The sequence below is a fragment of the Oenanthe melanoleuca genome, chromosome 3 (assembly GCF_029582105.1).
Source record: "Oenanthe melanoleuca isolate GR-GAL-2019-014 chromosome 3, OMel1.0, whole genome shotgun sequence".
NCBI classification, from domain to species: domain Eukaryota; kingdom Metazoa; phylum Chordata; class Aves; order Passeriformes; family Muscicapidae; genus Oenanthe; species Oenanthe melanoleuca.
The window spans coordinates 77,853,726-77,872,153 of record NC_079336.1 but is presented as its reverse complement, the minus strand read 5'-3'; the positions used below and the strand labels follow the sequence as shown (position 1 = coordinate 77,872,153).

General features: G+C 40.0%; 1 protein-coding gene across 1 annotated transcript in view; it reads right to left on the bottom strand.

Moving 5' to 3' along the window:
• Positions 1-9,621: 9,621 nt before the first annotated feature.
• Positions 9,622-18,428, bottom strand: part of ADSS2 (adenylosuccinate synthase 2) — a 36,718-nt gene continuing 27,911 nt past the window's right edge. The window contains exons 9-13 of the mRNA XM_056486607.1: positions 18,153-18,307; positions 17,595-17,719; positions 16,612-16,709; positions 11,893-12,042; positions 9,622-11,147 (exon numbers count right to left, since the gene is read on the bottom strand). Of these exons, the coding sequence (XP_056342582.1) occupies positions 11,095-11,147; positions 11,893-12,042; positions 16,612-16,709; positions 17,595-17,719; positions 18,153-18,307 (581 nt within the window). The 3' untranslated portion in view covers positions 9,622-11,094. The remainder of the gene's footprint in view (positions 11,148-11,892; positions 12,043-16,611; positions 16,710-17,594; positions 17,720-18,152; positions 18,308-18,428) is intronic.

Below are 18,428 nucleotides of genomic sequence, written 5' to 3'. Positions count from 1 at the left end.
GGCAGCCACTGAGGTGGGCTGGGAAGGTGGCAAAACCCAAGTGCTTTGCACCCAAGTGAATCCACAAACATCCCGACCTTTTGGGTATCTCAGCAGGGAAAACTGTTCCACGCTGGGAAATCCACAGCAGCTCCCGGGAAGTGACCCACGTAAGCCACGGGAGGCTGCAGCAGCAAAGGATGCTTTTTAAATGTCACGCAGACCTGCAGGAGCCGGATGGGGTGAGCCTGGCTTCCCAGCAGAGCAGCCAGAGGGGACAGGGAGGACACTGGCGGGCAGAGGTACTCCTGCCGGCCCGGAGCGATGATGCCGTGAAAGTGCACGGCCAGAGACCAAGCGAAATTCAGCTCGCCCAGGGCACTCGGCACACGCCCCGGGGGCTGCTGCTCCCGCAGAGGCCGGGAATCAGGAGAGGCTCGGAATCAGGAGAGGCCGGGAGTCAGGAGATGCGCATCTCTGCCGGGAGGGTTTGCGGCGCTGGGCTCAGCCCGGCAGCTCCAGGTACAAGCCCGATGGGTTTGCGGCAGGGATCCCTGAAGCTCCCTGGCTCCCGAGGGATTTCCAGAGGCCACCAGGGCGCCTGTGCCTTGGGCCGTGCCCCCGGGACAGGCTCGGCGGCCCCGGGAGCCGCGCACGCCGCGCTGTTTGTGCTCCCGCTGTTTACACACACGAATTTAAAGCATCTCCCCCGGTTTCTCCGCAAATTGCTGCATTCAGATGAAGTGGCAGCTGCTGTAATTAAGACACAGTTAATTACATATCCCCTTAATTGCAATGATAGGATTTTGTCAATTTGGTAAATAAGAATTGTTAGGTTTCTTCCGGCAGGGCTCAGATGCGCTCCCTTTGTCTCCCGGCGCGGGGCGAGCGCCGGTCCCGGGCAGGGCGGCAGCGCTCAGGTGCTCAGGCTCTGCCGGGGCTCCAGCTCCTCCAGATCCTCCCTTGCACAGGGCACAGCCGAAGGGAGATGTTGGGCCTGACATCCAATGCAAGCGTGGTGCTGTTGAGTAACTTCTAGGATGATGGAAATGAGCGGATTCCTGAACTCTCGCACTCACCTGCTGCTGGGCACAGACCGTGGCCGTCAGTACGAGCACTGTCACAACCTTTTCAATTCCAGCTCTGCCCCCACGAATGGCTACAAAAAACCTCTCTGCCCATTTCTTTATTTACTGTGTTTATTTTTCTCCCTTACTGGCTGTGCTGAATTTGTGAGTTTTTCTTCTAACTCGCCAGGTCCAGGGCCAGCTCGAGCATGTGCCCTATGTCCCTGGCAGTTTCTGGATCTCATTTCCTGGCTGCTCTTCCTTGGACAAGACTCCACCTGCACCAAGATTACCACGTTGATATAATCATGTCTGAAAGGAGAAAATAGAAGGGCTGAACCTGACGATCATCACCTGTTTCTGGATGAGAGCTGAACTGGCCTCCTGCAGCAATAGCCAGAGCCTGGAGCGAGCAAAGCAGTCAGTGGGAAGAGACCCCTTTCCATGCTGCTCTGGAGGCTGCTTGGTACAGATGAGATGTATGTCTCTTTTGGAATTTCTTTTTAGTGATTCAGTACTCAGAGCTGTCATCCATATTAATTAATGAATTGTGGTTGACTGAACAAGTATGTTCAGAGTTCCTCGCACACAAAAAGAAAAGTGGCACCAAAAATCATCTAACTGCAGCCAATTATCTAAGATCACCCTAGACTTAGTAGTTAGTTATGATTAGCTAGAAATTAATGAAAATATTGTTTATTTGCCTCCCAGTTCTTCATCCAAAAAGCAAAATCAGCCTTCCCCCTCATGGGAAGCAGCAAGCACCACCTCTAGGTGAGCAAGGCTAAATGGTTTGGCACAAGGCTCAGAAACCACAAAGCAGAGATCAGGATATTTTCTTGACAGCACGGGCAAGCTGTTGGTATCAGCTCAAATGGTGACATATTCAGACTTGCAGGATGTTTTCATAAGCCAAGAAAGGAATGTGGTTAGATGAAACTGCTTTGGAGTAGGTGCAGAGTTGGTCAGGTAACAAACAGACAAAAAAAATCACAATGCTCTAGGGCAGTGGACAAGTTTCTACGTGTAAGCAAAAAAATATCAATAAAGCAAATGTAAAATGGACTGGAATATGAATCAGCAAAGCTATGACATTGAAAAGCTGGAAAACATCATACCACAATCCATAATTAGATTTCCTGATACAAGATACTTGACATCTTCCATCCCTTACACTCACATGTGAACAAACTGTGACCATTTTCAGGTCCCAACTCCCCAGGGACAGAAAAAAATAAACCAAACACACTGCCTTGGACATCTCTAAAAATGGACATCTCCAAGCAGAGCCTCAGAAAATTGATTAGCCTGAGGAAAAAACTGGGACACAGCAAATAGCCAAAACAGTGCTGCAGGGAAAAAAGGGAATAACCTGTCTTCCCTATCCATAGGAAACAGACCACAGAACAGCAAAACCTAAATTTGCTGAGGAGGGATCTAAATGGCTGGTGGGAGAAACTCTCCAAGGGTGAAACACTGGAGTAGATTAGCACAGAAGGCTATGAGGTCTCAGAGTAAGAGGTTAGGTCTGTCACTAAAGGCAGAAATCCTCCTCCTATGCCAGAACCTCATGATCTCTCCTGGCTCCAGGACTCTCTCTCAGAAGAAAGCAAAGCCCTTCCTTGCCCCTTATTTTTCCTGAGGTCTCCCTATTCCAGTGCTGAGATGTAGGTCGTAGCTCATATGACAGAAGGGTGCATTAAAAAATCCAGACTCAAATTACGCCTATGCTTCTAATTCCAGAAAGGTTAAAGAAAGCTTTACCTGCTGTCTACAGCAAGTAAGATGCACTGGAGAGTATGTCCTATAAGACATCAAAAAAAGATTTACCCTTTAAGACCCAGCCCTGGGCTCCCTCCCATGTCAGATCTTTTTTATTTTCTTACCCTTTGACTTGCTTCTTTAAACTTCATCAGTTAGGAGATGCTCATACACCCAGATCTGGGAGTAACTTGAGGAGAATGCAACCTGAGGACTGGCAGGTACACAGTCTAATTTACCCAAGTGCAGCAGCACTCAGGATGGTGGCTCAGGTGTGCAGGGGCACAAATTTCCAAATGATTTGTTGACAGATCCTCTCCCCTGTCCAGCTCTTAGTCTCCCAAGAGACCACTCCATTTTGTTGTGTATATAGGTAACTGCAACATTGCTAGTAATCTGGCTAAAACAGCACTCCAAAATGCACTCACAAGGCTGAAACCTGTGGGACTGCTCCCCTTAAAAACCAGTAAGGAAAGGTCACAATCACAAAGCCAGGCCTAGTGAGGCAGAGGGTCTTGCTCCCACCAGCTTAGCAAGCCAAAGGGAGGAGCTCCTTTGCAAAGCTGGCAGCATCCATGATTGTACCTGCAAGATTTGCCTTTCCTTATCTTCATTCCATAATTTTTCTTAGTCTGTAACCTCACTGCATGGACCAGGAAAGGTAAGATCACATTGCAGCCTCAGTCTTTGCTCAGTCTGTAAGTAGAAATACCACTTAGTTTAAGAACTTTACTGGTATGCCCTTCCTGGTTTCAAAAGCAGTACAGACTTCCTCCTGGAAAAATAATTCCTTTACAGCATGTTAAGTTCAAGAAAGTTCAAAACCAAGATTAGGTTATTTTTGAGTGGATTATTATTATTTAGCACAACAAGTAGATTACAGATGGTCTGCAATTTTAATTGCATGACTGTGGCATTTGGATGTACTGCTTCCCCTTGACTGCACATGCTCCCTGCAGGTCCCTACATGAAGTATTTAACCTCTGCCTTAGGCTCCTCTCCCCCTGATGGGGCTGTCTGCTAAGACTGGAGCCACTCTTGCTCACAGCATGATGAGGGTTTTTAATACAGCAGGTCTGAAAAGCTTCTGAGACTTGTAACTACAGTTTCACGTGCAAAGTTACAAGAGAAGGATGTAACCCAAGCATTCTAATTTAAAAACTATTTCTGGGTGTACATTCAGGGTGAAAGATAAATTCTGAAACGAGGATCCTTGAATTGTACACCAGGAGGCAGGCAAGCAACCCAAAGTCTGGAAGAAACCTTGTAGATTGTGTAGTAGACAGTCACTACTGGCATTCTCTCAGGTAGCTGGGCAGGCAACCTGAATACATGATTCCTGCTGGAGGAAGGAAGATGCAACCTCCCCCTCTTCCCAAAGATGGGGGATGAGGAATGCTTCCCGCTGAAGCCACGCCAGGGTAAAACTGGAGAAGAATCACCCCCGGGGACGAGCTGGGGAGAGGAGAGGAATCTCTGTTGGTGCTGCTGACTATGATGAGGACAACAGTTGTGCAGAACTGGCTGACAGGGATATGGAAATGTTGGTAAATATAACAGTGATTCTCAACAGCTCATATTGTGTGTGAGTGTTGGAGTTGTCACTTTTGTATGTTGTATAGCTACATTTTCCAAGATTGACTGAAATTATCTAAAGCATGAAAATACATTCTTTTGTAGACTGGATTGGATAAGGAGTTTTTACATCGTGCTCTGCAACTAAGTGGATGATGCATTGGTCTTAGTTTCAGAAAAAAACTGAACTGTGGATGTGTTCAAGGAGTTTCTAAGATGGTTGTGTCATGATACTATTCAAAACAATACTCCTACTTAAGATCTCTGGTGAGAACCAATTTTAACATCAAACTCCTAGAGCTGCAATATTAATTCACACTCCAGTGAAGTAGTTGCCATGGAATAGCCAAAACATAATTCACCAACTCTGATGGGCAACAAAACACAGAAAACATCTACTTTGTTTTCCAAATACTGGTGAGTCAGTGTTTTACACAGAGCAGCCAAATTTCACTCCTCAGGAGGTAGAATAAATTATTACTTAATTGTGACAAACAAGCAGACCATATCAGACCATGGATATAATGAATCAGTCTAAGAAGAAATTCTGCCCTGAGTCACAGAACAGCACATTTTTCTCCTGAAATAAAATACTCTTAAATAAGTCAACTGATTCCTGCATTAGTTTCTACTCTAAGACCTGCCACTAATATTGTGCAATTCTTTCTAGAAACTCCCATAGCTCTTCAAAATGTAACCTTTTGTAGAAGCTTTACTATTACATGCAGATGTTGTTTCTTTTCTTCCTGGAGGATTCCTAAAAGGCATGCTACCCCACAGTGACTTTTGCTATCAACATGGAAATTGATACATTCAAGCCACGTAAGCAAATTATTTTAGATTCAGCAGCAGCTCCTTAACAAAAGCACAAGTAGAACACCCAAGTATTTTACACCAATGCTTGTAGGAATTTGGTATGCTATACTCTGCAAAAGAAGCTAAGGGATTTTAACAGATCCTGCACCAATCTTGCCACCAGCCTCATAAACCACAGAGCACACAGTATGTGCACAGGTCAGGCTATCAGTTAGTTGCATTAAAAAAAAAAAAAAAATCCACTGAAGATTCTTAGCATTTCAGAGCCATACTTTGTTTTGGGGGGGAAAATAAGTCTGCCCAGCTTTTATTTCCTATATGAAAAAAAATGTATTCATCTGTGTAAACTCATGTTTTTTCGACAGAGGCAAGATTTGGCCTTGTTATCAATGTCATCCCCTTATTTATTTGTAAGCTTTGTGCTGGGACAAAAATATTTATTTTCCATGACTGTTATACAAAAATTAAAAAAATAAACCTTTCCACAGCTTGGGTGGGATTCTTGCTCTCTAGTCTGCTGCTTGTACCTTCACTATCCTCTATTTGGTTAATTCATCAGCTCATCTGTTCATCATGGAAAGGATGTCTAGTTTCTGTCATGGGCAGCTAGGATGGCTCCACACGTCCCATGCATCCAGAGGAGCTCCAGGGTAAGTTTGTACATCAAAGTAAACCCATGAGTCCCGTGGTATAAGCTTCCCCCCTTTTATGCCTATTCTGGTCAGCACTGCAATAACTTCTAGGATGTATTTCATGACTCTGATCTACAAAAGGAACAAGAGAACCCAGGCAGAGGAAACCAAAGCCACATTCAAAAGTTTTGGGCCATACCAGGAGTGCTGCATGGCCTGAATTTATCATATATTTGAGAATCTAGAATGGAAATTGCTATAAAAAAATCCAGAATTTTTTTTTCTCCCCTATAAAAATCTGTTGTCTTGCACATTGACTCTGAAGTGTTTGATGTAAAAAAGGAAGTAAAATGTTGTAGGCTATTTATATTGGGTAGTCAAGGCTTTGAAAATTTTATTGATACTGAACTAATGCAGTTAGTTGCTTGACTGCAGAGGCAGAACCCTTATCAGGCTAATTACAAGTCAGATGGAGGCAATCGAACAATACTGAATTATTAAGGTCTTACTGTACATTCTCGGGCTGTTAATATCTATTAGATTACAGCTGCATTACACTGAGTGCTCATTTCAGCAGGAGATTAGAAAGTACATTTATAATGCTGGCTACCCTTTGGGTGGATCATGGTATTTACATACCATATGTCAGCATGAGATTACAGAATGATTTATGCTTTTTGACCAGGCCTTTCAGTAAACTGTGACTGGCTCTGGTAAAATACAAAGCTGAAACACCATTCCCTCCTGACTCTGACAATTCAGCTCCCAGGAAAAGACAACCAGTGACTGGTACAATCATGCTTCCTTCATTCAAAGCAACAATCAACTTGCCCTTTCTCAACACAACTGAGTGATCCATGCTGGTTTTCCTGTTGAGGGGGACACAGAGAATGAACTGGGGAGGTGTGCTTCACTATTAGCAAGCTAGTCCTAAGTTGCATTCAGGGAAAAAATGTGACTAGTCATCTCATGTTTTGGAAAAAAGAGCTGTCCCCAAAGCCATGCCAACTACCAACACTCAGGTACCCCAGTTCCTTCTGTAATAACCAAACCACCTTTTGTAATCACCAGACAATAACTGTAAACCAATGAACAAGTCAAGGAAAACCATCTGTACTTGGGCAATTGTTATCTTAAAACAGTTACTCAAATACACTATAGGTAACTTCAGCAGCATGCATCAAAAGAGCTAAAGAGTAAGTACCTGGATGCATGCACAAATAGATTAATCAGTGAAAAAAAATCTAATGGAGTATAAGAAAATACATTACTTTGATACACTTGACTAGTGGTTCCAAAGTGGCAGAGAAGGACACTGGGATTTAACACAGTGTTATCTGTCTAAAGCTGAATGGAAGATATTCAAATGTGCATCTATTGCAAGGTATTTTAAAGATGACATGTCAAAGAGTTGTTACACTCGTGTGTACACCAACATGCACAGCAGTCTATACCTTACCTTCAGTATGTAAAGCTGTCAAACACCAAAAGTGTGTTTGATTACTATACCACCAGGTTTGTTTAGTTTCACTGCTTCAGAGACTATGAACAGTATAGGCAGGACAAAAAAAAAACCTCACCTGATTGCATGGTTTCTTTCCTTCCCAGCTACTTTGCCCTTTACTTTTTCTAAATTAGTCACACCTTTGATTATGTTTCAGTAAGAGAGATGGGAAAAGGAAACTCCTATTTTATTAGAAAGTAGATTTCCAGGATGATGGTAGACGAAAGCACTATGACATCAACATGATGTCTGCCCCTCCATCTGAAGGTTTTGTCCATTAGCTGCATGTCAAAGCCCAATTACATGAAGAACACAAGTGGAAAGGCTAAGCAGCAGAAGCATCCCTCACTTTCCCTTATTTAGTTAGTAAAGGAGGCTCACTAATCTGTAGGGACATAAGAGCTATTAAATGCCGTGGTACAGCACAAGCCTGGGGAGATTGAGCCTCGTAAATATTTCAGTGGCAGCAAGAACAGAGAGAGATCAAAATACCTTGTCTGTCATCAGCCTTGTCTGGTCTAACAGGTATCTGTTCCTCCTGTAAACATCCAAATAGCAGGGGACACTTGGAGGAGAATCAATTTCAACTACTATCCTATGCTGCCATCCTCTCCCATTACAGGGCAGCAACTGAAGAGCCTTCAGAGAGGGAGAGCACAGAGGAAGGGCCTGAGAAATAAAAGCTTGTCAAAGTATGAATGTTTTTCTTTTTACCACAGCTTACTACTAGCTTGTAACAGACAACAAAAAGCCTTTTGCCAATGAGTGGGGCAATTCCTTTGAGAATCAGTTCAATTCCTTTCTTGCCTAATGAAGTAGTGGGGGGCAGAACACAGTTTTATCTAGAGCTAAAAACCTATGTATGTCTTCAAAGCCATTTACCTTTGCCCATGCTGGACACAGAGCTGAAGGTAAAGTATTAGGTCGCTGTTTTCTTCTTCCTTCTTGGTTCCACAGTTGAACATGAATCTTGAAAAAAAATCCCTGTAACTTATAGTATTTGTCCCCACCACACTCAGGTTGGTGATAACATCCCCTCTATTTCCTCATCTGTACAAGTGAAATAAAAAATGTAGCACTGGAGGAGGGGGAATTTTGGTAGGGTATAACCGTTCTTTGACACAGGGAAAGTGTGCACCAGTCCAAGAATTCACTCCAGGATAACTTGGGCAAAACTACATGCAGGTACAACATAAAACACTTTACAGATGCCAATTTCAACCACTTGAAAATGAAAAATCCTTTTTTCCAGGTCATGGGAGTAAATACCAACAGATCCTAGACCACATATATCCTGGACCAATACTGGTAGGAGAATGTTTTCAACTTTCCAGGCCTGCCCTTGAATGGAAGAATCAAAGAAAAATCTCAGCTTAATTTAAAAGACAGCAAAAGAACATATAAATCACTATTGCATCCAAGGCAATTCTTTTTTGTGTTTTTCAAAATACTACACGAATACTTTGTATCATTTTAGGCTAAAGCTGTATTGCTCAGAAATACTCTGCATCTGGGAATATGAATTCCTCCACTGAAAAACAATGGTAGTTTGTACAGTGGGGTTACAACAGTGGAAAAACTGAAACCTTCAACACCAAGGTCTCTGCTTGACAGAAGTGAAACACAGCTCCATAGATGCATTTTATTTATGCACTCACTGTAGAAGGAAACATGCCCTCATTTAGTTATTTATTCACTTCTTGAACCAGCTAGGCCCACAGTCTTGGCTGGTAGTTTCACTGACAGCACAGATCACCTTGGGGCCTCCTACAGCTACAGGGGAACAAGAATTCTTAGTAATGATTACCTATTGTTCACGTTGCAACATCAATTCTCTCTACTGCCTAGAAAAAAGTAACTTTTTTTTTCCCTTCTAAATAAACACTGGAATTTATGTTTCACACAGCTCTAGCCCTCCTTTTCTCCATCTGGGAACTAGGAAAATATTTTCAATTCAAGATGTCCTTTAGCTAGGGAGGGATGGTATGCTTCTGTCCTGGACTGAAGGCTGACAGCAAAACTAGATCTTTATCTTCTCCAGGGAAAAAAAAAAAAAAAAAAAAATGTTGCTTGCTTTTTAATGCTGATGAGAATGATCTTTACATGCAATGCTGATACAAAGGTTTCTCACTGTATTTGCCAATTTTCCAATATTCTGTGGTATCCACCTCTTTCCTTATAATGCACAAATAAAATACAGACCCCAGTAACTGCTCTGTCACATGCAAGCAATTCAATAAAAAATGTTCCTTAAAAATCAATAATTTTATCCTTCAACCCTCCTGTCTCTCATCGTAGGATAAGCAATTTTATTTTGTGTCAATTCAGAATACAAATTATTCCATTTCAGGCAACATGTGGTTACTCAAGACAAACAAAAAGGCCTCGTATTTTTTATTTTCCATTAGAAGTTTCTTATATTCATTCATGTATTTTTATATGCAGCCAAAATCTACTAAACTAAATCTAAAACTGTTGCCCCACCCTGATACAAACTTGGATTTAAGAAACAAAGTAAGTTTTATTTGAAGTGAAAAGGAAGCACACAAACACCATAGCACAGTGTGTAAAAACAGTCATTCTCAGTAATCTGGAAAGGCAAAATGTAATTACTGGGTTGTTGCAAAAAGAAATCAGATTCTTTGGAAGAGATAGTAATAGTTATAAATTTAAATAGTTCTAGAGCATTTCCACATTTCCCAACTATAATATGTCAGATGTCTTGAGGTGAATGATTGTTATTTACCCCACACCCAAAGCAAATACATGGGAATACATTAAATGTTATTTCTAAAGCATCTTACATTTATAAATACAGAAGTGTCTGCACTTTGGCATCCTCCAGAGAAGGATTTTCAATTGACTCTGAAGGAAAGAATTTAAAAGGGCATCAAAATGTTAGACTTCTCACAAAATATAAATATAACCCCATTTAATTAGGGGAACAGTTTAAGATATGTGCTTTGGAAGCAGAGAAGCACAGAATTTTTAAAATGCTATGAAAAGAAAGAGTAACATTATAAAACGTTTAACTCAAAATCAGAATGGTTCTTTAATAACTGCAAATGAAATTTTTACAATATCATTTTTCTAACTTCGTGGGCACACTTCCTGGTAAACACTTGAGTATCCTCTGTGAGTTACAAAGAGTAAGTTTCCTGTGTTATACAGCTAAAAAAACCTGGACATTCATAACCACTTGGCATCACATCTTCTTTTAAAAAAGAGATCACACAATAATTTAGACAGCATTTATAGCATTATAAAATCAGACTCCCCCTCTTTTAATCACTCACAAGAGTAGTCATTACGAATACAACAGCTTTAGGTATACAAATAATGAGGATGTAAAACTATCTGTGCAAAACTGCATTATTTTTACTGTCTAAAATTTCAGGGAAGTAACACCGCCAAAAGCAGAGAGAGGATAACAAAGACAAACAGTCATGAAAGCAATGCTACCTTAGATTTTCAAACAGGAATTACATTATGAAGTAAATATTAGGTAAAGAAAAAAAAATCTGATGGCACCTTGAACAACAATGACAAGTGTCCTGGTAATTGCAGTTGAACAGGAATTGATACAGGTTCATGTTAAGAGTCTCTTTCAGGAGTAGCAATTGATCTGGGGGTATCAACTCTAGCACTTCTTCCCATGCAAAAATCTATCTTTCCAACATCTTTGCTTTGCGGGCTACTAATGCATTTAAGAATGAGCAGTCTTTTGAGGAGTGTGCTTTCTTCCATGCATCTGAAATCTTTAAAACAGCTGGATCATTGATTCCCTGGATTTCCCTACTCCAATCCATTTAACTGCAGGAGAGAAAAGCAAACTTCTATTGTAAGTAATACAAAGCAAGAGTGGATTGTATCTTAAGATAAGATACAAACACATCTTCTTAAGCACCACATTTTGAAGAAAAACACAGCATATACTATTCACACATTAAGAAATGATAATTTTACCTATTGTTCTCAAAGAATACACTGATAACTTCAAAACTGCCATAATAAACTAATCACTTTTACAGATTATAAGATAAAAGATAGAAACTATCAGAGAAGTAAAAAATTGCATCATCTCCTAACTCCCAGCTTTGGATGGAACCACAGGACCACCTTTATTAGGGAGCATAGAGAAATGCATCAGTTCAGGACCTCTTACTCTCATAAATAATTCATCATACATATTCATTAATAACCCATAGACCCACTGACTTTGTGACAGTCATACAGTAGCAAAACTCAACCCTGATTATAACCAGTCTAAAAGACTTTTGAGCAAGTAATGAAAAAAAAAATCTTAATTGAACAAGAACTATAGCAAAAGCCAACTAAGGAATGTAAATTAAAACTCTGGAAAATTTTGAGTTCAACAACTAAATAAAAAGTTGTTTTTATGTTGATACCATAATCACCAGTGGCACCAGGTACATCACAACAAGCACAGTTAGAAACTAGTTTTCAGTATTTTGTCTGTTCATTAATACAAAATACCAAACAGGTTTCACAGAGCAGGAATAACCCAGACAACAAGAAGAAAATCTGTTCTACTTACCAGGAACACCCAATTCCATTTCTATAAAACGAACATAATTCTGTGCATTTACAGGCAGCTCATCAAACGTCCTGGCATTTGATATGTCCGTAACCCATCCTGGGAGTGTCTCATACTGAACCTCTACTTTGTTTAAGACTTCGTGGCTGGCTGAGAAGCAAAGGAATAAAAATCTTATGTCCATGGATGCTGTGTATTCTCTACTACACAAATGGTAAAGCCTTTATTCCTTCCTCACACAAAGAAGTTTGCTCATAAGATAAACCAAGCACTGCAGCCACTCAAGTGTCAGGGTTTTTGTTAATATAAGCATAGGGGGAAAAATATCCAGTAATTATCAGGACTCAGACTCTAGGAATTCCAGTGCTCAGTCACATGCATGTATTTGCTGAAACCACAATCTTTACAGTTCAGAAAACAACTTTTCAGGGAAATAATTCCCCAAAATGTTCTTTTTTCAATTTTTTTTCTGAACGAATACTGAAAACCAAATCCCTTCTCATGAGGGAATTGTGAAAGCAAAATTAAGAACCAGCTTGTAAGTATCAAACAGCTAAAACGTATTTTAAAATGGCACAGGAGTGAACCTTTTACTAAGCATAGTCGGAAGATGTATTTAAGACTTAACAGACTTCTGATGCCCACAGACCCTTTGCTCCAAAACTCTGCAATGAATTTATCAACCAGTGTGGAGTCCCTACTGTAAAAACAGTAAGTGCTCCCACTTTTTCTCAGAACAGAAGCAATATTTTGTCCTTCATTAAGTAACTTGCTACAATGTTGTCCTTTAACTATGAATCCTGTGATGATTTCTAGTACTGAAAAACGTACTAGGCATCACCCCAGTAATTATCTGAACATTAAGTCTTGGAATGTCACAGGGCAGCAAAACAAAGGGCTTAAGTCTGAAAATGATCAAAATATATTGATTAAAAAAATGGGAAGAGTCACGCATTCCTTGTGGCCTTTATGAAGAGGGCATAGTAATTAATGTTATGTAGTAATTAATGTTATGTGTCTCAGTTCAAGTCACTCCTGCCAGGACAGCTAGTCAGCCTGGGAAAGGGTTTGAGGTGCAAATACAAAACCACATGCTGATCCCCTCCAGCATTTGTGTAGCCAACAAACTCAAGCTCAGCACATCAAACAATTTGTCTGATGCAGGCAACAGTTCAACAGCAGCAGTGCTGTAAGCACAGCCTTAACGGACTAGGTATTTTGAGAAAGGCTGAAAGAAGACTGCTCTGCTTTCCTCAAAGTCTGTAACAGCGAAGAAATGTGCAAAGTTTTGGACCAAGGTGCTCCCAGGTTAACAGAATCCTAAACCAATACTCGTGGCAATGAGAACAGACAGGCACATTAAGGATATTTGGTTGTAGAAGCCAAGGATAAGCACTTTATTGTCAGCAGTAACAATTGAGGTGTTGTCTGCTGTTCAGGTGATCTGCACAACAGAACAGACACATTCAAAGTGCAAAACCACAAGCTGATCTCCCAGCAGTGCAGATGGCTGCTAGCCTCCCTCTTTCTGAAGAGAGAAAGAGAATGAACACCTTATCTTAGATGTCCACAAGCCTTTTTTCTTTGAAGCCTCTCTGATGAGGTTAGAGAGAGACAGCTGAAAGCATCTGGTATTGAACACTCTAATATTGACTACAATTTTCCATTAGCCTGTATTAGTTCAATTTCTTACTTCCCCCTAAGAGAGAAGAAAAAGAAGGGATGCATTGTTTGATGTTTCAAATGATTCTTTAATTTTGTTCCAACAGGTGTGATATGATATGTGGTAGACAAGCCACAAACTGAGCTCAGTGTAGCATCACATCTAGTCACCATCTAGATTTCCCTCAGCTTTTCACTGAGGGGGCTTATCTTTTAGGGTTTTTAGAAAATTCCTCAACAGCTTACCTATATAACAGATAGAGCAAATATAATGATATAATAATTTGAAGAGTGATGTGATGCTACTTCCAACTCAGAAAAAATATCTCAGATTTTCGACCTTGGAACCTTTCTAAGAGAAAGATCCTCCAGCAATTTCCAGAAACTGAACATGAAAATAGTCATGATCATTCCAAAGGTGCATCCAGAATAGTGTGCCAGCTCTTTAATCTACAGTGAATGCCCAGGGAAAAAATGCAAGGAAAAAAAAAACAAAAAAACAACCAAGCATGAAAGTAAAGCTTGTCCAAAGTAATCTCCCAATTTCCTAAGCATCTGTGTTTTCAAAGTCTCCTGAGCTAGAGGTTATATCTCTCTGTGCTGAAATCAACTGATGTCTGAACATGGACAGGAGGCATTAGAGAACTAGACCATAGCCTTCACATTCTTTTTAAACTGATTGGCTCAAAGCTCGCAGGAAGCTCTGTCTTCCATAAACTCCTGTCATTGGCCAGCAATAGACTACAGCCTCAGTAACACCAACTGAAGCCAGCTGTAAACTTACAAGACATTTTAGGTTCTTGCTTAAGAGGCAATTATGAAATGCACAGAGAAAGTTAACTTATAAAAGCCCTGAGTGACACTTGTATGATTCTCAGATCCAAGTGGAAAAAGGAACAATATCTGAAACATGGCAAGCTTTCCCTGAGATGGTGGGTACTGTGTCTAATTTAAAGACAGTCATTTCACAAGAAGGGTAAATTATGAACATCTCCAAGAGAGTAGGAGGGTAGGAAGGGGAGAGAGAAAGAAAAAGCCTGCCAGGGAGAGCTTCCCAGACTAGTTTTCTTCTAAATTAAATTCAAATGTCAGTGGCACATTTGAAAAAAAAAAAAATTATACAAGCACACAGCATGCAGAAATGTAGACATCAGAAACAGTCCAATGGTCTGCAAAACACAAAGTGGGAATAAAGTTACCTTTTGTTTTTTATGCCAAGGGCAGGGGAACCTGCAGCATGTGTGCTGAAAATGCTGCCAAATGTTGAGGAGTATAGCAAAGAGAGGTGTGGAACACAGAGGCACTGTGAGAGACAGCATCTTCCAGCTTACCAGAAGTTCAGCCCAAACTCCTTCCTGATGCTTTAAGGAAGACAGCATGTCAACAGCTTCTACTAAGGTTCCACCAGATTCTTAATTTTTCATACAGTAAAGAAAAATATAGGCAGGCGAGCCACATTGTGCTGCTATGACCAAAGGTCAGCTGTTACCTAGGGATATACAGGGAACAAAGTCTGCTCCCTCAAGAGTTGTATCTAACAAGATTCTGGCCCTGAGACATACAAAGAATGAAAAAAAAAAAACCCACAAATTACTGACATCTTAGTACTGTACAGCATGGCCACTTGCTTATGTCATCTTTAAGGATGGACTGTCAGAAAAGGTTTTCCTGGCTTGAGCACAAGATCATACAACTGGCTACAGGAAAAGCATTTACTGAGTAGTTCTCAGTTCAAACACGCAATTATGTTCAATGGCCAACATCCCTAAGGTTTTGATTATGAGTACCAATCAGGTAATAGCAGAGTGTAAAAAAGGGAAAAGCATTCCCTGGTTTGGTGCAAGATGAATACTAAATTTCCTGTATCAAAGTCATTCAGCACGCATTCAGTCAGAACTGGTATTTTTGTTGGAAGATCCTGGACAGCAAATCAGTTAGAGAACTCCCACAAGCACATGGAGAAACAAAAGATTTTTTAAAATTCCTTATGAGTTACTCTTAACAGATATGTGCTATTTTCAAGGACTAGTGGCAGATCATCACTTACTCCTTTATATATAATCACATGTTTGTACTACATAAATCTTGCTGAGTTGTATCCAGGCATTACAGTTGATCTCCTCACCCACATGAAGTGCTCTGATGATGATGATATCACACGAAAAATTGTAACCTGTGACAAGCCCATAACCCTCAGGTACCAATATAGAATGAAAACAGGCATCTATGTGCACATTATGAAAATCAAAAAGCCCAATCATAAGTACTGTTTTATGTTATTCCTTTTTTTCTGGACTATGCCTAACTATTGCAAACTGAACAAGATGCATCATGTTGCAGATGCAAAAACACTGGCCTGTGATATTTGAATATTTCAACATGCAGGTAAACATCTTCAAGTAAAATGACCACTCTTCTCCTCAAGAACTACAGTTTCTATCATGCCAAGCAGATGTACATTGGTCACACATTAGAAAACAGTCTTGCTTTCACCTAAACTACTTGTTCATTTATGGCCCCAGCCCTTGTCCCTCTTTTACAGTATGTAGCTTTTGTAGGTTTTTGGCTGCTCCGTGAATCATTAAAGGGAAGTGAACTGTTAGAAAAGTAACAGAGGGAAAGAATAATTTTACTTTTCAACAGGACCAGTTCTCTTATGGGGTTCACTGCATGCTTAAATGAAGACCTGGCCTGCTAAAAATGGGCATCAATACAAAAATAATAAACAAAATAATAGAGTATGAAACAATTTAACTTGAAGATGATGCAGGCTGTGTAAAATAAAAAGGACAGGTAGTGGCAACATTTATGTTTTACAAGTCTTATATAGCTCTTCAAATCTTTCTAGTAGTCAAAACCCAGTATTTGGCATGGTTATCTTTAGGGTGCAGGTATTGGTGGGGTAAAAGATACATCTGGTACATTTGCAAAACATTAATGGCTTGATGCTGAAGTAAAATATTGCTCTAGTAAGTCTTACAAGTAGAAGCCAAATGCATTTAAAAGTACCACATTACATTTCAGCAAAACCTAAAATTTTTAAATAAGCAGTCTTACCAGGAAAATGAGGTATGATTTCACCATCTAGTTTGTATGCAACACCGATTTTAATTTCTGGAAATACATCCAAGATATCCAATTTGGTAAGTGCCAATCTACGAAGAAACATTACTCTGGTTAAACAAGTCTAACAACTCTTGAATCTTATCACATTGCTTAAAAAAACATCCCAAAAAACACACAACCACTGAAACAAGACAACAGCAACAAAAAAGGATTAAACACAGTTTTCGTTGCCTCCTTCAACCTATTACTACATGAAAATGTACAAAAAAATCAAAAGAAAGGTATTCGTCAATTGAATAAACTTGTCTATGGCTTCAAGTGTTATAATTTTAATTGGTAAGGGTGCTGCCAAGATACCTAACCATTTAAGGTATAGCCATTTCAGATGACCATTTCATTGCATGATGCCTGTTGGTATCTGTTCCTGTCCTCTGCCAAATGTTCCTGTCCTGTCCTACAGTGAACGCAGAAAAATAATCAAACACTGGCTCTACAAAACCTGGCTTCATCTCATTTAAAACATAACCCAAAAAGAACGAGAAAAACAGAAATATTTAAATAAAATATGTATTTACACTATTTGATCTGCTAGAAATTTTATACCAGTTTGTTTCAGGCATCTATCTTTCATTTTGATTAAGATCCCAAAGACATATCCATATTTTTAATATTTACACATACTAATGGAGATACTGATGGGTTCCCATCTATCTTATTTTGAAGACAAACTAAGAAAAGAAGTCTCCATAAAGGGAGGAGAGAAAAATCTGCATGTATGAAAATGTCAAATGTAAAAATATTTAATGACAGGAAAAATGAGGAACAGCTAAGTTATCAAAATATCAAAATAATTAATCAACAGATCAATATTAACAGTGCAAATGTTACTAACGAGTATATGTGCAATTTACAGTAATCTACAGCATTTCATGATTTTCTGTCAAGTTGCCAGCAAAGCTCAGTAAACAACTCACGCAGTAAATCCGTTAATCATATAGACGTATCGGAGTGAGACAAGGTCCAGCCAGCCACATCTTCTCTTCCTACCAGTGGTAACACCAAACTCTTTGCCTCTCTGTTGCAGCAATTCTCCAATTTCCTAACAAAGAGGAAGACACATGAGTGTGTGGATTTCTTTTGATTTGCAAGGTATGATGCAGGTGTTTACTTAACATTTTACAATGTATTGTAAATTACCTTAAAAGTCCTTCCCCCAGTTTTTCACAATGCTGTCCATTTGGATGAAGACAGCAATACAAAATGTTCTTTCTAATTCAAGAGAATGATTTTTAGGCAAACTTCTCAAAATTTGCTCCTGCTTTAACTTTCTATCTCACTGAAATTTCTAAGAAAATTGTACTCACGTCTGGCAGTCCTGTAAGCTCAGTCTAGAATCAGAAGATTGAGACATCCAAACACATTGTCACCTATGTACTTGCATTTAACCATTGTTAACACTGACTTAATAAAAGACAGACAAGACACACCAAGTTATTTCACCCAGAGGTGACACCTGAGGCTGTAATACTCACATTATCCTGCTCTGTAGGAAAGGCACCAATTCCAACTCTGGTTGTGTAGGCCTTCACAACCCCGTACACTTCCCCAACATTCTGCGGTGGCATGCCCAGACCTGTGCACACACCTCCAACTGTGCAGTTTGATGAAGTCACAAAAGGGTATGTGCCTATTAAAAACCAAAACACAGGATTTAGTAAGTTATTAAAATACTGGGTTTGAACTGGTTTTTTTTCAAGAAAGTCTAACTTAGTGGGAAATAGTACTTGCACTGCACTTACCTAGACTTT